The sequence below is a fragment of the Mauremys mutica genome, chromosome 14 (genome assembly GCF_020497125.1).
Source record: "Mauremys mutica isolate MM-2020 ecotype Southern chromosome 14, ASM2049712v1, whole genome shotgun sequence".
In the NCBI taxonomy this organism is placed as follows: domain Eukaryota; kingdom Metazoa; phylum Chordata; order Testudines; family Geoemydidae; genus Mauremys; species Mauremys mutica.
In genome coordinates, this window is record NC_059085.1 from 27,247,708 (window position 1) to 27,264,923 (window position 17,216).

General features: G+C 42.1%; 1 protein-coding gene across 1 annotated transcript in view; it reads left to right on the forward strand.

Annotated features, from left to right (window-relative positions):
- The first annotated feature begins 789 nt into the window (after positions 1 to 789).
- LRP3 (LDL receptor related protein 3) overlaps positions 790 to 17,216 on the forward strand; it is a 34,055-nt gene continuing 17,628 nt past the window's right edge. The window contains exons 1-2 of the mRNA XM_044987707.1: positions 790 to 1,024; positions 6,585 to 6,632. Coding sequence (XP_044843642.1) covers positions 793 to 1,024; positions 6,585 to 6,632 — 280 coding nt within the window. The 5' untranslated portion in view covers positions 790 to 792. The remainder of the gene's footprint in view (positions 1,025 to 6,584; positions 6,633 to 17,216) is intronic.

Sequence of the window (17,216 nt, forward strand, 5' to 3'; positions counted from 1 at the left end):
CAGGCTTAACCCTATGTCTATGGAGGTCCCACAGTCCCTGCATGCTCCATCCCCTGTGTCAGTGGGGGGCCCCCAGTGCCTGCAGGCTCAGCCCCGCCATGCCTCAGGAGGGTTCCCCAGTCCCTGCAGGCTCAGCCCCATGTCTGCGAGTGGGCCCCCAGTCCCTGCAGGCTCAGCCCCATGTCAATGGGGGGCCCCCAGTCCCTGCAGGCTCAACACCCCATGCCTCGGGGGTGTGTGTGTGTGTGTGTCCCCGAGTCCCTTCAGGCTCAGCCCCCTGTGTCTATGGGGGGTGTCCCCTACTCCCTTCAGGCTCAGCCCCCTGTGTCTATGGGGGGGGACAGTCCCTGCAGGCTCAGCCCCATGCCTGGGAGTGGGCCCCCAGTCCCTGCAGGCTCAACACCCCATGCCTCGGGTGGGGGGGGGTCCCCGAGTCCCTTCAGGCTCAGCCCCCTGTGTCTATGGGGGGGACAGTCCCTGCAGGCTCAGCCCCCTGTTTCTAGGGGGAGGGGCAGTCCCTGCAGGCTCAGGCACGGGGGGGAGGCGGGTTTGCCCGTTTGTCACCCCAGCGGTCCCTGCTCTGGCTACAGCCCGGGTGCCCCTGAGGTGACTGCGGGGCCGCCGCCACGGGGAGCGAAGGGCGGCCGCGCGCCTCCGGCCCGGCCGCCGCAGCGGCACAGCGAGCGCGTCACGTGGGCGGCGGCGGCGGCGCTGCGCCGTGTCCCTTCCACCTGCCCGGAGCGGCGGCGCGCGGGCCGGCCATGGGGCTGCGCCAGGAGCGGGCAGGGCGGGATGCTCCAGCGCCTCCACCGGCCCCCCGGGCGGCAAGGGCGCCCCGGGGCTGCCGCGCTGCCGGCGCCGCGGGCTCGGCGTAGAGGGGAGGCGGGCGCGGAGAGCCCGGCCGGAGCCGCAGCGAATTCCCCCCCGGCGAAGGGCAGGCGGCGGCGGGGACCCGCCATGGAGAAGGCGGCGGGCGCGGAGCTCCGGCAGGGCGCCCTGGTGCCGCTCACCGCCATCTGCCTGGGTAAGTGCGGCAGCCCCCGAGCCGCCGCCGGGAGCCGGGGCGCTAGTGCGGGCCCGGGGCGGCTGCGGGACAGACAGACCGACCGACCGACCGACGGTGGGTGGACGCGGAGCGGGAGCGTGACGGACACGCTGGGCACAGCCGGACGGGCACCCTGGGCACGGACACGCGTCCTGGGCACACTCTGGGCGTGGACAGACCCACTGGCCACACTTGGGCATCCTGGCCACGGGTGGGAACTCTGGGCACGTGGGCACCTTGGGCACAGGCGGGCACCTTGGGCACATAGGCGCCCTGGCCATGGATGGGCACTTCGGTCACTGGCAGGTAGCCCTATGGAAACCCTGGGCACAGATGGGCACCCTGTGCACTGGCAGGGAGCCCTATTGGTGTTCTGGGCATTGACGGACACGGAGGCAGCTGGGGCACTGGCGGAAAGCTATGCCCACAGCTTGAGCATGGAAGCACACTGGCACCTCTGGGCTCACAGGGCACAGATGGACATGCAGACACAGGTGGACACATGGCTGGCCATGCATGCTCCCTGGGCATGGGCAGACATGGATGAATACATTGGGCAGGGACAGACAGACAAGCTGGTCACAAAATATACAGCTGCCGGACACACTGGGCACAGTGACAGCACAAGCATATGTACTTTGCTTGTGCAAGGAGACTGCAGACTGAAATGGGATCAGCTCTGCCTGCTGTGGGGAATGACAATGTCTCCTACAGCTGGGGCCAGGTATGCCTAGGAGAGTGACTTGTGTGGCTGCATTTGTTCTCAATTGTGTTCTCTGTTTCTGCATAAATTTCTGTAAACTGTTTTCAGTCTTGCAGTAGCTAGAGGTTGTTTATTGGAAGTTAGCAGCATAGTAACTATGTAAGCAAGGTGGGCGTTTGGGGCTTGTTTATGGTTTACAAATAAGTCAGCATGGTTTCCCTTAACAGCATTTCTTATTGTGTGTGTTCTATGCTTCACAAAAATGCCACCCCCAAGAAAAATAGAATATTCCTACAAATGTTACCAATTCTGCTGCCACCACATAAATACACAACACTTTTTATAACCAGTGTTGAGTGTTATTTATTTCAACATACCTGTACATGTTCAAACTTCATAACAAAATACATATTATTTGATGGCTTAAAGGAGAAAACTCATAATAAATTATAGTTTAGGATACACAGTGCAAAATCTGTGTATCTATTACAGTTTCTGTTTTAACTATTTTTTCCCAGTGGTTTATAACATCTCTGTAAAATAACTTACACTGCACTGAAACTTGGTGTATAAGGGCACAGATGTTGGAGCTTGTCAAGATAGAGAAATATAAAATTATATGAAATTTGAGTAGGGTTTTAACTGCAATTCCCCTTGACTTTGAAACCGGGATTGTAACCTTACATAATGCTTAGACAGTTTACCCATATTTGGACAATTTCCCCCTTTTTCATAGTCCATACCCTAGTCTAAATCTTGTGATACACATTGAAGGTAGCACTTATTCTGCAACAGTGCCACAAGGGCTCCTGTTCTTTTTGCGGATACAGACTAACACGGCCGCTACTCTGAAACCTGTCAAGGTGCCTCTGTGTCCGTCAGTGCCCAGAACGCCATAGGGCTGCCTGCCCATGCCCAGGTAACTGACCCCACATTCTGAACTGTTATGATACCTAGATATCTTGGCTTGTATTTGAACTATGGTGGCCTATCAAAATAAAAAGCACTTTGAAAAGGATCTTCTTTGCTAATATAATAAATTAATATTGACTTCCAAGAATCCTTAATAGTAAATAATACTAATTGTAAAAATGCATTGTACAATCCCACCCAATCCCTATGCTATGTACTTACTTAGGCATCTAGTTTGAGCTGCCATCCATACTGCCCTGGCCACACTGCTATTTTTAGTGCAGTAGCTGGAGCAGAGCTGGCAAATGAATGTCCACTCCAGCTGGGAATCGCACCTTCCAGCTGCTATATAGGCATATACCCATGGTTACCACTTACAGATTAACTTTAAATTAAATGATAATCAACTTCTGTAGAAGGTATTTTTGGTTTTGTAAGAGGTGCAAAGTTGATTGGTGTCAAAGCAGAAGTTGATGAGAGCTATTTTGCAACCCAAAGGCCTCATCCTGAAAGGCAGAGCTCAGTGGAAGTTGCAGATGTTCAGAACCTTACAAGACTAAGGTCTAAAGCACAAAAGTGGACTATACAATAAACTTACTGCATGCAGTACAATCCACTTACTGTGGACTAGGAAAACTGTGACTCCTTGTTTTTCCCAGCTCTCCTGTTTCATCCCATGATTCCACCGATCTTTCTATGTGCTATTTTCATTGCAGTTTGTCTTCTATACCCAGACCTTTAAGGAGTCCAGTGTTATGGGGAGACCTAAGGGCCAGTACAGATGTGTGTTTTCTTCTGGGCCTCTAACATTTGTGAGAACATGGAAGCTTGTGCAACTAGGACCTAACAGAAGGCAGTTTGATTTGCTATAGTCCCATCAGTGAGAAGGGAAAGGACATGGGAAGCCATGGACTGATTCTCCATCTGGGGAAGGTAAAATAAAACTCAAACTACAGTTCAGTCCAAGGCCCTATTTACAATGCTGACTTAATTTGAAATGAAAGACAAGCACTCAGAACTCTTGGTCTCAGCCACCAGAGTCCTTTCTAGCTTTCAGCAACCTGGGAAAGTAGAGGACACACCCTTCTTTTTGGGTAGCCTTTGCTAGAGACCTAGGCCTTCTGCTAGGTCCTATCCAAGGGCCTTCCTTCAAAAATTTATCTTAATCCCCATCTTTGAAGACCAACCTAGGAGCATTTTATAGTGTCTCCGGCAGGCAGTCACATGATACTGACTCAGCTGAACCATCTCCATCGTGTGCGCTATCTGCAGATTACAACTCCCAGAAACACCTAGTCTTAAAAGGGTATGATCTCAAAAGGCATAGGCCCAGACCTCAAAGGTACTTAGGTTCTTACCTTCCATTGATTTCAGTGGAAATTAGAAGCCTTAATACCTCTGAGAATCTAGGTATATCCCAGTAACAGACATGCTTATGTGCCAGTGCTCTGTTATCATCATCTGGAACTAAGTTAGGTAGGGTCAGGATGTCTGTATGGTAACTTATTGTTCTGTCACTAAGTAGTCTGAACTAAGTCTCTGAGTCTGTCAGCTTTTTCCTGAAACTGGCATTGAGTCAGTCACTGCCCACTCAATTGTAGCTTATCTTCAACTTGCCTCTAAAGTCTCTGCTCCTTTCCCAACCCAGCCTATTAGTTTCTCTGTGCTTTGTAGACTAGCTCCCTTATGAAAACATGTCTAGGAGAGAGCACATTTAATGAAAAGCAGGGAGGTACTCTGACCTAGGGAAACCAGGAAAATCTGAACAAGGTTGTGTGATGTGGGGAGAAGAACTGATCAGTGGATGGCGCTGGCAGATGTGATTAGATAGGAATATGTCTGAGCGAGAGCTAGCTGGGAAGAGCCAGATCGAGTGGCGTGTTGGAGCTGAGCATCAGTGAGCTTTAATACAGTATTAGAGTATTGCCCTAAGATATACTTACCAACATATCAAGAGTAAGCTAACACTGTGAAACTAATGAATTAATTACACAGCATTACATACCTTACTGTGTGTCAATTACATAGTAAAATTGATGCTATTAAAGTAGTTTGAAGATAGTGTTAATAATGCTTATTAATACAAATCTGCAGCTCTATTTCTAACAGAATACACAAACATCGTTACTCATTTGCCCTCCTGCCCCCATATTTTATTACAATATGCAATCCTTTTTAGCCATTTAGAAATTACAGAAGATCATGTTACTGCTTCAGTTCTTCACTCCCTCTGCCACCAACCTTCTCCTGGCTGTATTCATCGTAATATCACCAATTCAACAATTGCAGATTTGTGTGATTAGTAGTCTGTTAGGGGCACTTGCTATCTTCAGTTGTTAGGGATCTCTCCCTTGAGGTGGTGAGTGATCAGCTGAGGTCAATGAGGGTCTATTTAGCTTTTGGACTTTTGATTGCAAGGAAGAAACGTATTCCAATTATTGCCAACCACGGATTCCTGTCCACAAAAATCCCTACTGTTTGACACAGGGCACTGAACTGCTATTATACTGGGATAAGTTTCAGTGGTGACCAGAACTGGATTTGAACTGGCAACTAAGGGTATGTCTAGAGTGCAGTTAGACACCTGCAGCTGGCTCAAACCAACTGACTTGGGCTTATGGGGGTTGGGCTGTGGGGCTGTTTCATTGGAGTATAGACTTCTGGCATTGGGCCCCAGCCCCAGCCCGGAAGTCTACGCTCCAGTGAAACAGTCCCACAGCCCGACCACTGGTAGCCTGAGTCAGCTGACACTGGCAAACCGCAGGTTTTTATATGCAGTGTAGACATACTCTTAGCAGCATATCCCATTCTCTGGATTTTCCAGGCCCCTGTGATAGGTACTTAATATTTCTGTTATGCTAGTTTTAATTCTGTTGTAAGCTCTTCTGAGCAAGGACCATCTTTTTATTCTGTATTTGTATAGCACCTAGCACAGTGTGGTCCTGCTCCATGGCTAGGATCCCTAGGTGCTGCTGCAGTACAAATAATAATAATTAGGCGCAGTATCCCAAGTGACTATCAGAGGAGAAGGGAATCTGGCCTGCTCTTCCTGATGTTGTGTTTACACTTTTCTTTCTGATCATATCTAAATTATTTTTCAGTGTTTCTAATGCACTTGTCACCAGAGTATCTGGGCGCTGTGCATGGATTATAGAAAACTGTCCAAAAGGGTAGTCAGGACTAGTGAAACCCCCTTATTCATGAGGCAGGTGCTTCATTTACTTCAGTCTGTTGCTGTATCCCTTGCTACATTGTGGGAGACCTTCTGGTAACGACTCTTCTAGTGAATCACTCTTTCTGATGCTGTATTCTGAAACATTTCCTCATGAAGTGAGACTTTGGAAAATGAAGATTGTTTGGGGAGTAATTTGGTGGTGGCAGGTATCTCCATATCCCTCATGATTAGCACTCATCTCTTTAAAAAAAAACAAAAACTCTCCATTTAATGGCATTGAATAAGTCAAACTGGGTGCGCTGGCTTTTGCAGCTTCTTCTGCAGAGTGACATTTGTTGATAAGGAGTAAACTTCGCTTGACATAGTGGGGCCAAACTTAAAAGTAATAATCATCATAATTAATTTCCAACATTGAAACCGGTGAAGTGACCAACTCTTATCATACATGTTTTAGTGTAATTGCACTTCCTCCTCCCCCAATAAATAACCAGTAGAAGATAACTTACAGTAGATTGGCAGTGGATTCTCTTCATAGCATAGCTGACAGACATTCAACTAACATTCTATTTTCTGGATAGCAGAAGAATAGCAGATTATGTGAACTTTCACCAGGGATAAGCAAAGTTCTTGTTTGAAGAATGCAGCACATATGAATGCAGTATCACTGCAAATGCTTAGAGTAAATTATTAACTGCCACCTCAAGCCAATGGACTCTGTAATGAATACTGTTTTTTTGTATCTTACGCAGTGAATCTCTTCTTAACTGGGAAAATAGAAAGTGCTGTTACCTCATTAGGTAAGACACATTTATCTTATTTCCTCCAAGCATTTGAGTTTCTTCTTATTTTGATGATGATGCTGCCATTTCCCCCCCTGCACATAAAGCTGTTGCTGAAACTGGATGACTTTATCAGAGAAGAAGTTTAATAATGGATTTTTAGAAAGTTCCTCTGTTTTTACATTTTAAATCTCTATACGAGTGTAATATTTCACCAAAATCAATACTGCTGTCCTAGACAAAACATTTAGCCTTAGGTTATGTTCACAAATACACATCAATATTTTCAGGGGAAAAAATTCTTAAACAGAGTGAGAAGACAAAAGATTGAGATACTATATTTTATTGGACCAACTTCTGTTGGTGGAAGGGACAAACTTTTGAGTTCCACAGAGCTGTTCTTCAGGTCTGGGGAAGGTAACCAGAGTGTTCAAGCTAAATATAAAGTTGAACACTCTGGTATCCCATCTTGTATGTAGCCTGAACACTGATCCACCAAGAGAAGTTGGTCCAGTGAAAGACATTACCTCACTCACCTTGTCTCTCTCCTATCCTGGGACCAACGCAGCTACAACAACACTGCATTTAGGGTGACCAGATGTCCTGATTTTATAGGGACAGTCCCGATATTTGGGGCTTTTTTTAATATGGACACCTATTACACCCCACCCCCATCCCGATTTTTCACATTTGCTAACTGGTCACCCTAACTGCATTGAACAGTGTCATGTTTTTGTAGAAAATGGGAAGCCATGAAATTCAGATGTGTGTGTATTAGGTCTGTCAATCGCAGTTAACTCATGCAATTAACTAAAAAATATTAATCATGATTAAAAAAATTAATCACAATTAATTGCAGTTTTAATCGTACTGTTAAACAATAGAATACCAATTGAAAATTTATTAAATATTTTGGATGTTTTTATACATTTTCAAACATATTGATTTCAATTACAACACAATACAAGTGTACAGTGCTCAGTTTATATTATTTTATTACAAATATTTGCACTGTAAAAATGATAAAAGAAATAGTATTTTTCAATTCACTTCATACAAGTACTGTAGTGCAATCTCTTTATCATGAAAGCGCAACTTACAAATGTAGATTTTGTTTGTTATATAACTACACTCAAAAACAAAACAATGTAAAACATTTACTGGAGATAATGCTGCCTGCTTCTTATTTACAATGTCACCTGAAAGTGAGAACAGACATTTGCATATCACTTTTGTAGCTGGCATTGCAAGGTATTTACGTGCCAGATATGCCCCTTCATGCTTTGGCCACCATTCCGGAGGACATGCTTCCATGCTGATGACGCTCGTTAAAAAAATAATGCATTAATTAAATTTGTGACTAATCTCCTTGGGGATGAATTGTATGTCTCTTGCTCTGTGTTTTATCCTATTCTGCCATATATTTCATTTTATAGCAGTCTCAGATAATGACCCAGCATGTTGTTCGTTTTAAGAACCCTTTCTCTGCAGATTTGACAAAATGCAAAGAAGGTACTAATGTGACATTTCTAAAGATAGCTACAGCACTTGACCCAACATTTAAGAATCTAAAGTGCCTTCCAAAATCTGAGAGGGATGAGGTGTGGAGCATGCTTTCAGAAGTCTTCAAAGAGCAACACTCCAATGCAGAAACTACAGAACCTGAACCATGAAAAAAGAAAATCAGTCTTCTGCTAGTGACATCTGACACAGATGATGAAAGTAAACATGCATTGATCTGCACTGCTTTGGATTGTTATTGAGCAGAACCCATCATCAGCATGGACGCATGTCCTCTGGAATGCTGGTTGAAACATAAAGGGACATATGAATCTTTAGCACATCTGGCATGTAAATATCTTGCAATGCCAACTACAACTGTGCCATGCGAACGCCTGTTCTCACTTTCAGGTGACATTGTGAACAAAAAGCAGGCAGCGTTGTCTCCTGCACATGTAAACAGACTTTTGTCTGAGTGATTGACTGAACAAGAAGTAGGACTGATTGGACTTGTAGGCTCTAAAGTTTTACATTGTTTTATTTTTGAGTGCAGTTATTTTTTGTACATAATTCTACATTTGTAAGTTCAACTTTCATGATAAAGAGATTGCCCTGCAGTACTTGTATTAAGTGAATTGAAAAATACTATGAGGAGTCCTTGTGGCACCTTAGAGACTAACAAATTTATTTGGATATAAGCTTTCGTGGGCTAGAACCCACTTCATCAGATGCATGGAGTGGAAAATACCAGAGCAGGTATAAATACATGAAAAGATGGGAGTTGCCTTACCAAGTGTGAGGTCAGTCTAACGAGACAATTCAATTAACAGTAGGATACCAAGGGAGGAAAAATAACTTTTGTAGTGGTAATGAGAGTGGCCCATTTCAAACAGCTGACAAGAAGGTGTGAGTAACAGTAGGGGGGAAATTAGGTTTAGGTTTTGTAATGACCCAGCCACTCCCAGTCTTTATTCAAGCCTAATTTGATGGTGTCCAGTTTGCAAATTAATTCCAGTTCTGCAGTTTCACATTGGAGTCTGTTTTTGAAGTTTTTTTCTTGAAGAATTGCCACTTTTAGCTCTGTTATTGAGAGACCAGGGAGATTGAAGTGTTCTCCTACTGGTTTTTGAATGTTATAATTCCTGATGTCCGATTTGTTTCCATTTATTCTTTTGCGTAGAAACTGTCCGGTTTGGCCAATGTACATGGCAGAGGGGCATTGCTGCCATATATCACGTTGGTAGATGTGCAGGTGAATGAGCCCCTGATGGTGTGGCCGATGTGGTTAGGTCCTATGATGGTGCCATTTGAATAGATATGTGGACAGAGTTGTAACCGGGGTTTGTTGCAGGGTTTGGTTCCTGGGTTGGTGTTTTTGTTGTGTGGTGTGTAGTTGCTGGTGAGTATTTGCATCAGGTTGAGAGGCCGTCTGTAAGCAAGGACTGGCCTGTCTCTCAAGGTCTGTGAGAGTGAGGGATCGTTCTTCAGTATAGGTTGTAGATCCTTGATGATGCACTGGACAGGTTTTAGTTGGGGGCTGTAGGTGACGGCTAGTGGCGTTCTGTTACTTTCTTTGTTGGTCCTGTCTTGTAGTAGGTGACTTCTGGGTACCCTTCTGGCTCTGTCAGTCTGTTTCTTGACTTCACCAAGTGGGTATTGTAGTTTTAAGAACACTTGATAGAGATCCTGTAGGTGTTTGTCTCTGTCTGAGGGATTGGAGCAAATGCGGTTGTATCTTAGAGCTTGGCTGTAGACAATGGATTGTGTGATGTAGTCTGGATGAAAGCTGGAGGCATGTAGGTAAGTATAGCGGTCAGTAGGTTTCTGGTATAGGGTGGTGTTTATGTGACCATCGCTTATAAGCACTGTAATGTCTAGGAAGTGGACCTCTTGTGTGGACTGAGGTTGATGGTAGGGTGGAAATTGTTGAAATCTGACATCAGGAATTATAACATTCAAAAACGAGTAGGAGAACACTTCAGTCGCCCTGGTCACTCAGTAACAGACCTAAAAGTGGCAATTCTTCAAGAAAAAAACTTCAAAAACTGACTCCAATGTGAAACTGCAGAACTGGAATTAATTTGCAAACTGGACACCATCAAATTAGGCTTGAATAAAGACTGGGAGTGGTTGGGTCATTACTGTTACTCACACCTTCTTGTCAACTGTTTGAAATGGGCCACTCTCATTACCACTACAAAAGTTATTTTTCCTCCCTTGGTATTCTGCTGTTAATTGAATTGTCTCGTTAGACTGACCTCACACTTGGTAAGGCAGCTCCCATCTTTTCATGTATTTATACCTGCTCTGGTATTTTCCACGCCATGTAACTGATGAAGTGGGTTCTAGCCCATGAAACCTTATGTCCAAATAAATTTGTTAGTCTCTAAGGTGCCACAAGGACTCCTTGTTGTTTTTGCTGATACAGACTAACATGGTTACCGCTCTGAAATCTGAAAAATACTATTTCTTTTATTTTTACAGTGCAGATATTTATAATAAAAGTAAATATAAAATGAGCACTCTATACTTTGTATTCTGTGTTGTAATTGAAATAAATATATTAGAAAATGTAGAAAACATCCAAAAATATTTATATAAATGGTATTCTATAATTGTTTAATGTTGCAATTAATCATGTGATTAAGTGCAATTAATTTTTTTAATTGTGCGATTAATTTTTTTAATCGCTTGACAGCCCTAGTGTTTATATACACACTCTGTCCTTATTCCAATACAGAAAGATATAGAAATGCTAAGTGGGGGACCCCTAAGCAACCTTAATTCTGCCCCTTTATTCCTGCCATTTTGTGCGAGATGGATATGTGTCTGACCAGCATCACAGCTCGTTGATAAGTTAAATCCTGTATACTTTGCCTGTTTGGTCAGGAATTTGGGCAGTTGTGTACTTGAATGTTTCACTTGTGCCTTCAGACTTCTTGAAGTAGATCCACGTCTCTTAATTTCCATGGAAGACTCCAGATTTATGATACTTTCTCCTGGCCTCCTGAGCAGCTGCCTGAATCTCTTTGGGAACAGGGAGACTTAATGGGAAATTAATATGACTGGAGCAACCTGAGACCAAAGAGAATAGGAGTTTATGTGGGTGAAACGTTTTCCCCGCATTCTGATCATGAGGTGCTTTGAGGGTAGAGAGCCTCTTGGTCACTGTGTGGAACCAAAATGGAAACTGCAACTGTGAAGATGCAGCTCCTGTGATCCCATCTGTTAAGCAGATGGGCAGATCATAACAGCACTCTTTAGAAAGACAGTCTCATCCTGAAGGAGCCAGCAGCCTCAGAGCTCCAGCTGCTCAGGCTTCTATATGAACCTCGGTCCTGTTCTCCTGAGGGCTGGGGACTAGCTTGTCACAGTTATAAACTCCCTCTCCCCCATGACTTTCAGACTTACACAGCTCATTGGAGATTTAACAGGTGATGTAAGTGCTAAGTATTTAGATATTACTGGGCCTGAGAAAAATTATGAGGCCACTTGTGTTCAGAAGTTTAGTCACGAGCCGCAGGATCCAGTTAGGTATTTTCAGCTTTGTTGTTTTATGCTTGAGATGCAAATAATAATTTCTCATTATTAATATAATTTTCTAGTCAATAGCAATATTATTACTTATATGTATTATTATGAGTAACACTGAGTCCCATTGTGGGAGACAATGCATAATCCCAGCTCAAAGACCTTATAATCAAAATTTAAATAAGACATAATAAGAGGAGGAAAAGAGAAGGAGGGAGGATGAAGTAACCATAAGATAACATGGTCAGCTAGTTATTGCACAACTTGTTGCTTTCAAAACAGAACTGGGGCTTGTGAGTGCAGTTGCAGTGGGAGAAGTTAGTTGGTCTTGTGGATTAGTTTACACACCAGCAGAAGTGTGGGTGGTTTGCAGAACTATTTTTAAATATTTTTGGAACAAAATTGAACTCTAGTCAGTATTCTGTCTGAATGATTCTTTAGCTTTTGCCCTGTATTCATTACTCTGTATTGTATGTGAGGTTACAGATTACTCCATTCAGGATTGCACTGCTTCTTGTTGATTTAGTTTAATTCAAGAGGTCTTGGCATTGCTATTTTAAAAATGGTGTTTCTGGTTAGAAGTTGGCAGAGGTAGATGGGTTTTGTTTCAGGAAGAATGTTGAGATACTGTAGCTCTGAAAGTTTCTGGGCTTGGTTCTGCCTTGGGTTACTCTGTCTTCTGGCAGTGCAACAGGAATGGTGGAAAGTGAATCTAGAGGGGCATTGTAGTGGAGTAAGTCACATGCAACTTCTTCTGTGACTGGGTTTTGTAGGGAGGGGAGAGTAGGCCAGTGCAGCTCTAAAATTTATGCTCATGGTGAGGGAGGGTCATAACGAGGGAGGGGCATGGCCACATTCCCAGAGCATTTGAGGATTCATTCTCTGCCAGTTTTATGTTAAAACTACCTTTCCATGGCTGAACCCTCAATGTAAGTCAGTTTTGCAAACACTCCTGCCTTCCCATTTTGTTGAATCTCTCTTCTGGTTCAGTTGCTTTTGCTGACCCAGGGGTTGCAGTTTGTGTTTTATCTCTGAGAACGTGAGTGGATTGATTCCTCTATGTATAATGGCTATCACAAACACAAGGGAGAAATTGATAGGCACATGGTACTATGCATTGGAATCTTCCTCATGGACATTTGGTACCAAGGAAAGCACTCTGTGATGCAGTTTATCTGGCCAGCAGACCTTGTGTCTGTTTACATTCCATCTGATCAGTAATAAGAATCCACTAGGGATTTGATTCAATATTCCATACAGAGGGCATTATTAAGATGCATTTCTGTTTGAGAGAAGCTCTCTGAGCCCAGATCTCTCATGGCAAGACTTCCATAAAGAATTCATATACAGTATTTTAAAAAGATATAAAAATATAAAAGATTAAGTATTGTTGTCCTAAATATTGATTTTGTTTTTAAATACAGCATCTGAAAATAATGTACTGTTATCTAGGGCTTACCATTCTCTTGTGATGTACTGTTCTGGTTGGCTAATCTTAAAGGCAGGAAATGTAGGCTGTACTTGACTTTTAATAGACTCTGTTCTGACTCTTCAGAATTTACCTAAAAGATTGAGGAAAAACAGCTATTGAACAGTAGTTTGAAACAGCTGCCAGTAATGTTACTTATAAGACCTGCAGAGTTGTCCAGAATTTCTTTCTTTCTCCTTAGAGCTTTTCCTTTTCACTTAGATGTTTTCATAATTTGAAAATGCTTTTACTTATTTTCCTTTAAAAAATAGTAACACTGTCACACTAAAGTAAACTTTAAAAACCATAATACTGTATCCAGACTTCAGATGCTGTTTTGACTTCAAGCCCTGTAAATATACTCATTAATAATCACCATGTCTCTATCAATCTGTTCCTGAATTAGAGTCCATTCATGTAATACTTAAACATCTGTTATCATCAGTGGATGTTTTGTCTTTGTATGGACTGCGTGGTTGGGTCTAAATGTATTGACATCACAATCCGTTCCAAATCATGGTGTTATAATTATGTAACTGGACAAGTGGTATATGAGGTGGCTTATTCTACTACTATGCTGTGGAGCTCCTTTTCTCTTTACATTGATATCACTCTCCCTCTCGCTCTGTCTGCTTCCACTCTCTAACCTTAACTCCCCAGTGACGCCCTTTTAGGTTATCACTGTAACCGAGAAAGCACCGTGAACTTAGTTTTGAACTGAACGCAAACTTAAAAACATTTGATGTGACTGAGATGACTTGTTTTCTGTTTTGATACCAACAATTAAGGCTTTTAGTAAAAAGGTACTGAGATTTTAAAAATATATATTTATCATTTATTTTAGCTAAAACACTCTTTATAAAAGGTGAAAGAACAGCAGCTTGGAAAGCAGACTTGAACCGCTCACTATGTATAAATAGCTCCCTATTATTTTGCAGCAGAGCCAATGCATAGTGGATAGGGAAGAAAGAGGAGAAGGCAACTGACTAGGAAGGAGACATGGTAATGAGCACTGATGGGAAATGAGGTACATCAAAAGCACATGCCAGTCAAATGAGAGTTGGGTAAACATAATAGTACTTTTTCAGTTTGCCTTAATGTGTCAGTGGTTCTCTAACTGTCTGTGACACACAAATATTTTTTATTTTAATAGGACGCAACAGAAGGATAACTTTGATATTAAACTGTTGCCCATTTAGATTAAAAGAACCGGATTACTTGTGGCACTTTAGAGACTAACAAATTTATTTGAGCATAAGCATCCGATGAAGTGGGCTGTAGCCCACGAAAGCTTATGCTCAAATAAATTTGTTAGTTTCTAAGGTGCCACAAGTACTACTGTTCTTTTTGCTGATACAGACTAACATGACTGCTACTCTGAAACCTGCCCTTTAGATTAGAAATTTCAATAAGAGCAGCAAAGCCCAGACAGAGTGTTCTTGCTCTATTAGAGGAAGGAAGCCATTATAAGATTACTAGCACCAGTGGATGCTATCAGATAAATTGCCTAAATTGGCAAAGCTTTGTTTCTTTTATGTCCATTTCTGCCACATACGTTTTCAAATGAGTTATTTAGTTAGCATTGTATATAGTTCTTTTAGGGTGTTGCTGATAGCAGTGATGCAGAATTAACTAGAAAAGCACACCTGAAAAACTAAAATCTCATGCTGCATCAAATCTACTGCACATACACTTTTTCGACATTAAAAAGTAACCGTTTGAAGCATCTGTTACTCAGGGTCACGCTAGTATGATCACTCTAGATACTGCTCCATCTTAAAATTATGAAAACTGAATATTCTTGAAAATGCAGGTTTTACTTGATCTTAAAAATACTGATTAACGGGTGAGCATTGTGACATTAGTCACTCAGAGTCACCAGTGTGTCTGTGTGACTCTTTCAAAATCAGGATTGAAATAATTTTGCATGGCCAAGATCTCTGTATCCTATTGTTCCGTAGTCATAATGCATACTGTATCAACAACAGGTGTTAATACAAAACCCAATAATTAGTGTAAGGATGATAGGAATAATTGTATTGCTGTTGGTGGAAGCCTTAGGACAATAATATATAACCAGTGATTTTGGTTCCCTGCTCAGTGTGCTGAAAAGCCTTTTTCAAAGGGACCTAATATTTATAAAGTTTTAGTTGCAGCAGTTAGGAGATCTGATCTTTGCAGGCTCACCCCATATGGTTTTAGTTCTGCCCATGATGCATTTATACAGTGATGATTGTGGAGGAGGAACACATTTACAATTCTAAGTACAGTCTGTAGCAGTATGTGTAATGAGAGAACTTGAGAGCTATGGTGGGAAAATCCTGTGGATCTTATTTTCATTACAGTTGCATCCACTTCTCAATTTCTGCCGAAGAGCAGTCTCACTGGGAGGGCACTTTGGGACCACTTTATTTTTAGAAATGTGAACAGCCAACATTTTCTTGTTATAAAATTAATTGTGGAATTTTTATGTTGCAAAAATGTGTAATTGAAAACTGTTAATGTAAGCTAGATGTCTTGGTGTGTTTGCTGTTTACAAGTTGACAGTAAAGTTTTTATATCCTATGCCTCAGGTAAGCTATCTGCCTAATAGTTTTTATATTAATGTGGCCTACACTTAAAGTACAATACATAGTGCTTACTGCATATTAAACTGTAGTGTATTAATTTAAAAGTAACTTTTTTTGTGGTGGTGGATTTCCAGCAATAATGTTAACCCATAATTTACAGCATGTTGATGGTATGTTTTGAATGTACATATGCACAAGGAAATCCAAGATTTGGGGCATCCTTTTTCTCCTTGTAAACTTCTAGGCTGTGAGAAATTAGGCTCCCATCACAAGGTAACACATTCTGCTGTTAAGAGCAAATCATAAAATGCTTATTCTTGATTTGAAAATAGATTTAGAAATATTTTCAGAGCTAACAGAGAATGTTCAGACTAAGTATTACATTTCACGTAGTTTCCCTCTCATACTATATTGAGTATATTTTGAGAAAAACTTTGGCTATTTGTTCTTGGAACATTTCACTTTCCTCTGCCATTGAATTGGATGTTTGCAAATTAGACATATTTGCGGTCCCTAATTTAATAATTGGCATTCCCATAATGTCCTCTATATGAGTATCTGAAAGTGCTTTGAAAACACTGGGCTATATTTAGCATTCCTACTCCTGCACCTCTCTCCAGAAACTTCTCATTGAATCAGTAGTCCTTGCTCAGGATTCCCCAGGAGTTTTGTGGGGTAAAGATTGCTGAATAGGGGCCCAGAGCCATTTAAATCTCATAGCATTCTTTGGAGAAGGTAAGTATTATCACATATTTTTACAGAAGAGAAAACCGAAGTGGAGTGATTGAGAACCTGATTTTCTGAAAGTTAAAGACACAAATCTTATTGTAATTGCATGCCTAATTTGCATGCACACTAACTGTGACTCTATGCAAATAAGTATTTGTATGTGAAAATGGCCATTTAAATGTATGGCTGGCCATGTTGCAAATGCATTTGTGCTTTCAACTTAGCAAACCTTTTCTGTGCCTAACTATTTGAAAATCAGGTATGAAAGGGTGTTCTTTGAGCTGTCAATCACTCTTACCTCCTCTTGAAGTCATGAGAATTAAGGGTGCTACACATCTGATAGGATTGAGTCTGGAGTGACTTGCCCAAGGTCATACAGGAAGTCTGAGGCAGACTCAGGAATAGAGCCCAGGACTCTTGATTCCTGCTGCATTGGGTTAACCACCAAATTAGCCTTCCCCTCCCCCACTTTACAAAACAACCAAACCTAACCCCATGTTAGATATTCTCACCCATTTTCTCATTTATGTATGTCTTTTCTTCTGTTGCTTTTTAAATATAGGGATAAAATGTTCAAGAAATTTACAAAAAACATCTATGCCTTGTTAAATTAACAAACCATGTCAGAGTTCTGAACCCAAACATTGTGCTACTGAATGAAAATTAGAATATGCAATGGATCAGTGTAGCTCAGTTGTGCAAATGGAGTGAAATAAAACCATATACTTATACATACACATTTTCATAAGAGCTTGGCTCTTGAGTGGTCTGTCTAAGCAGATGGTTTAAAGCAGAGATGTGCTT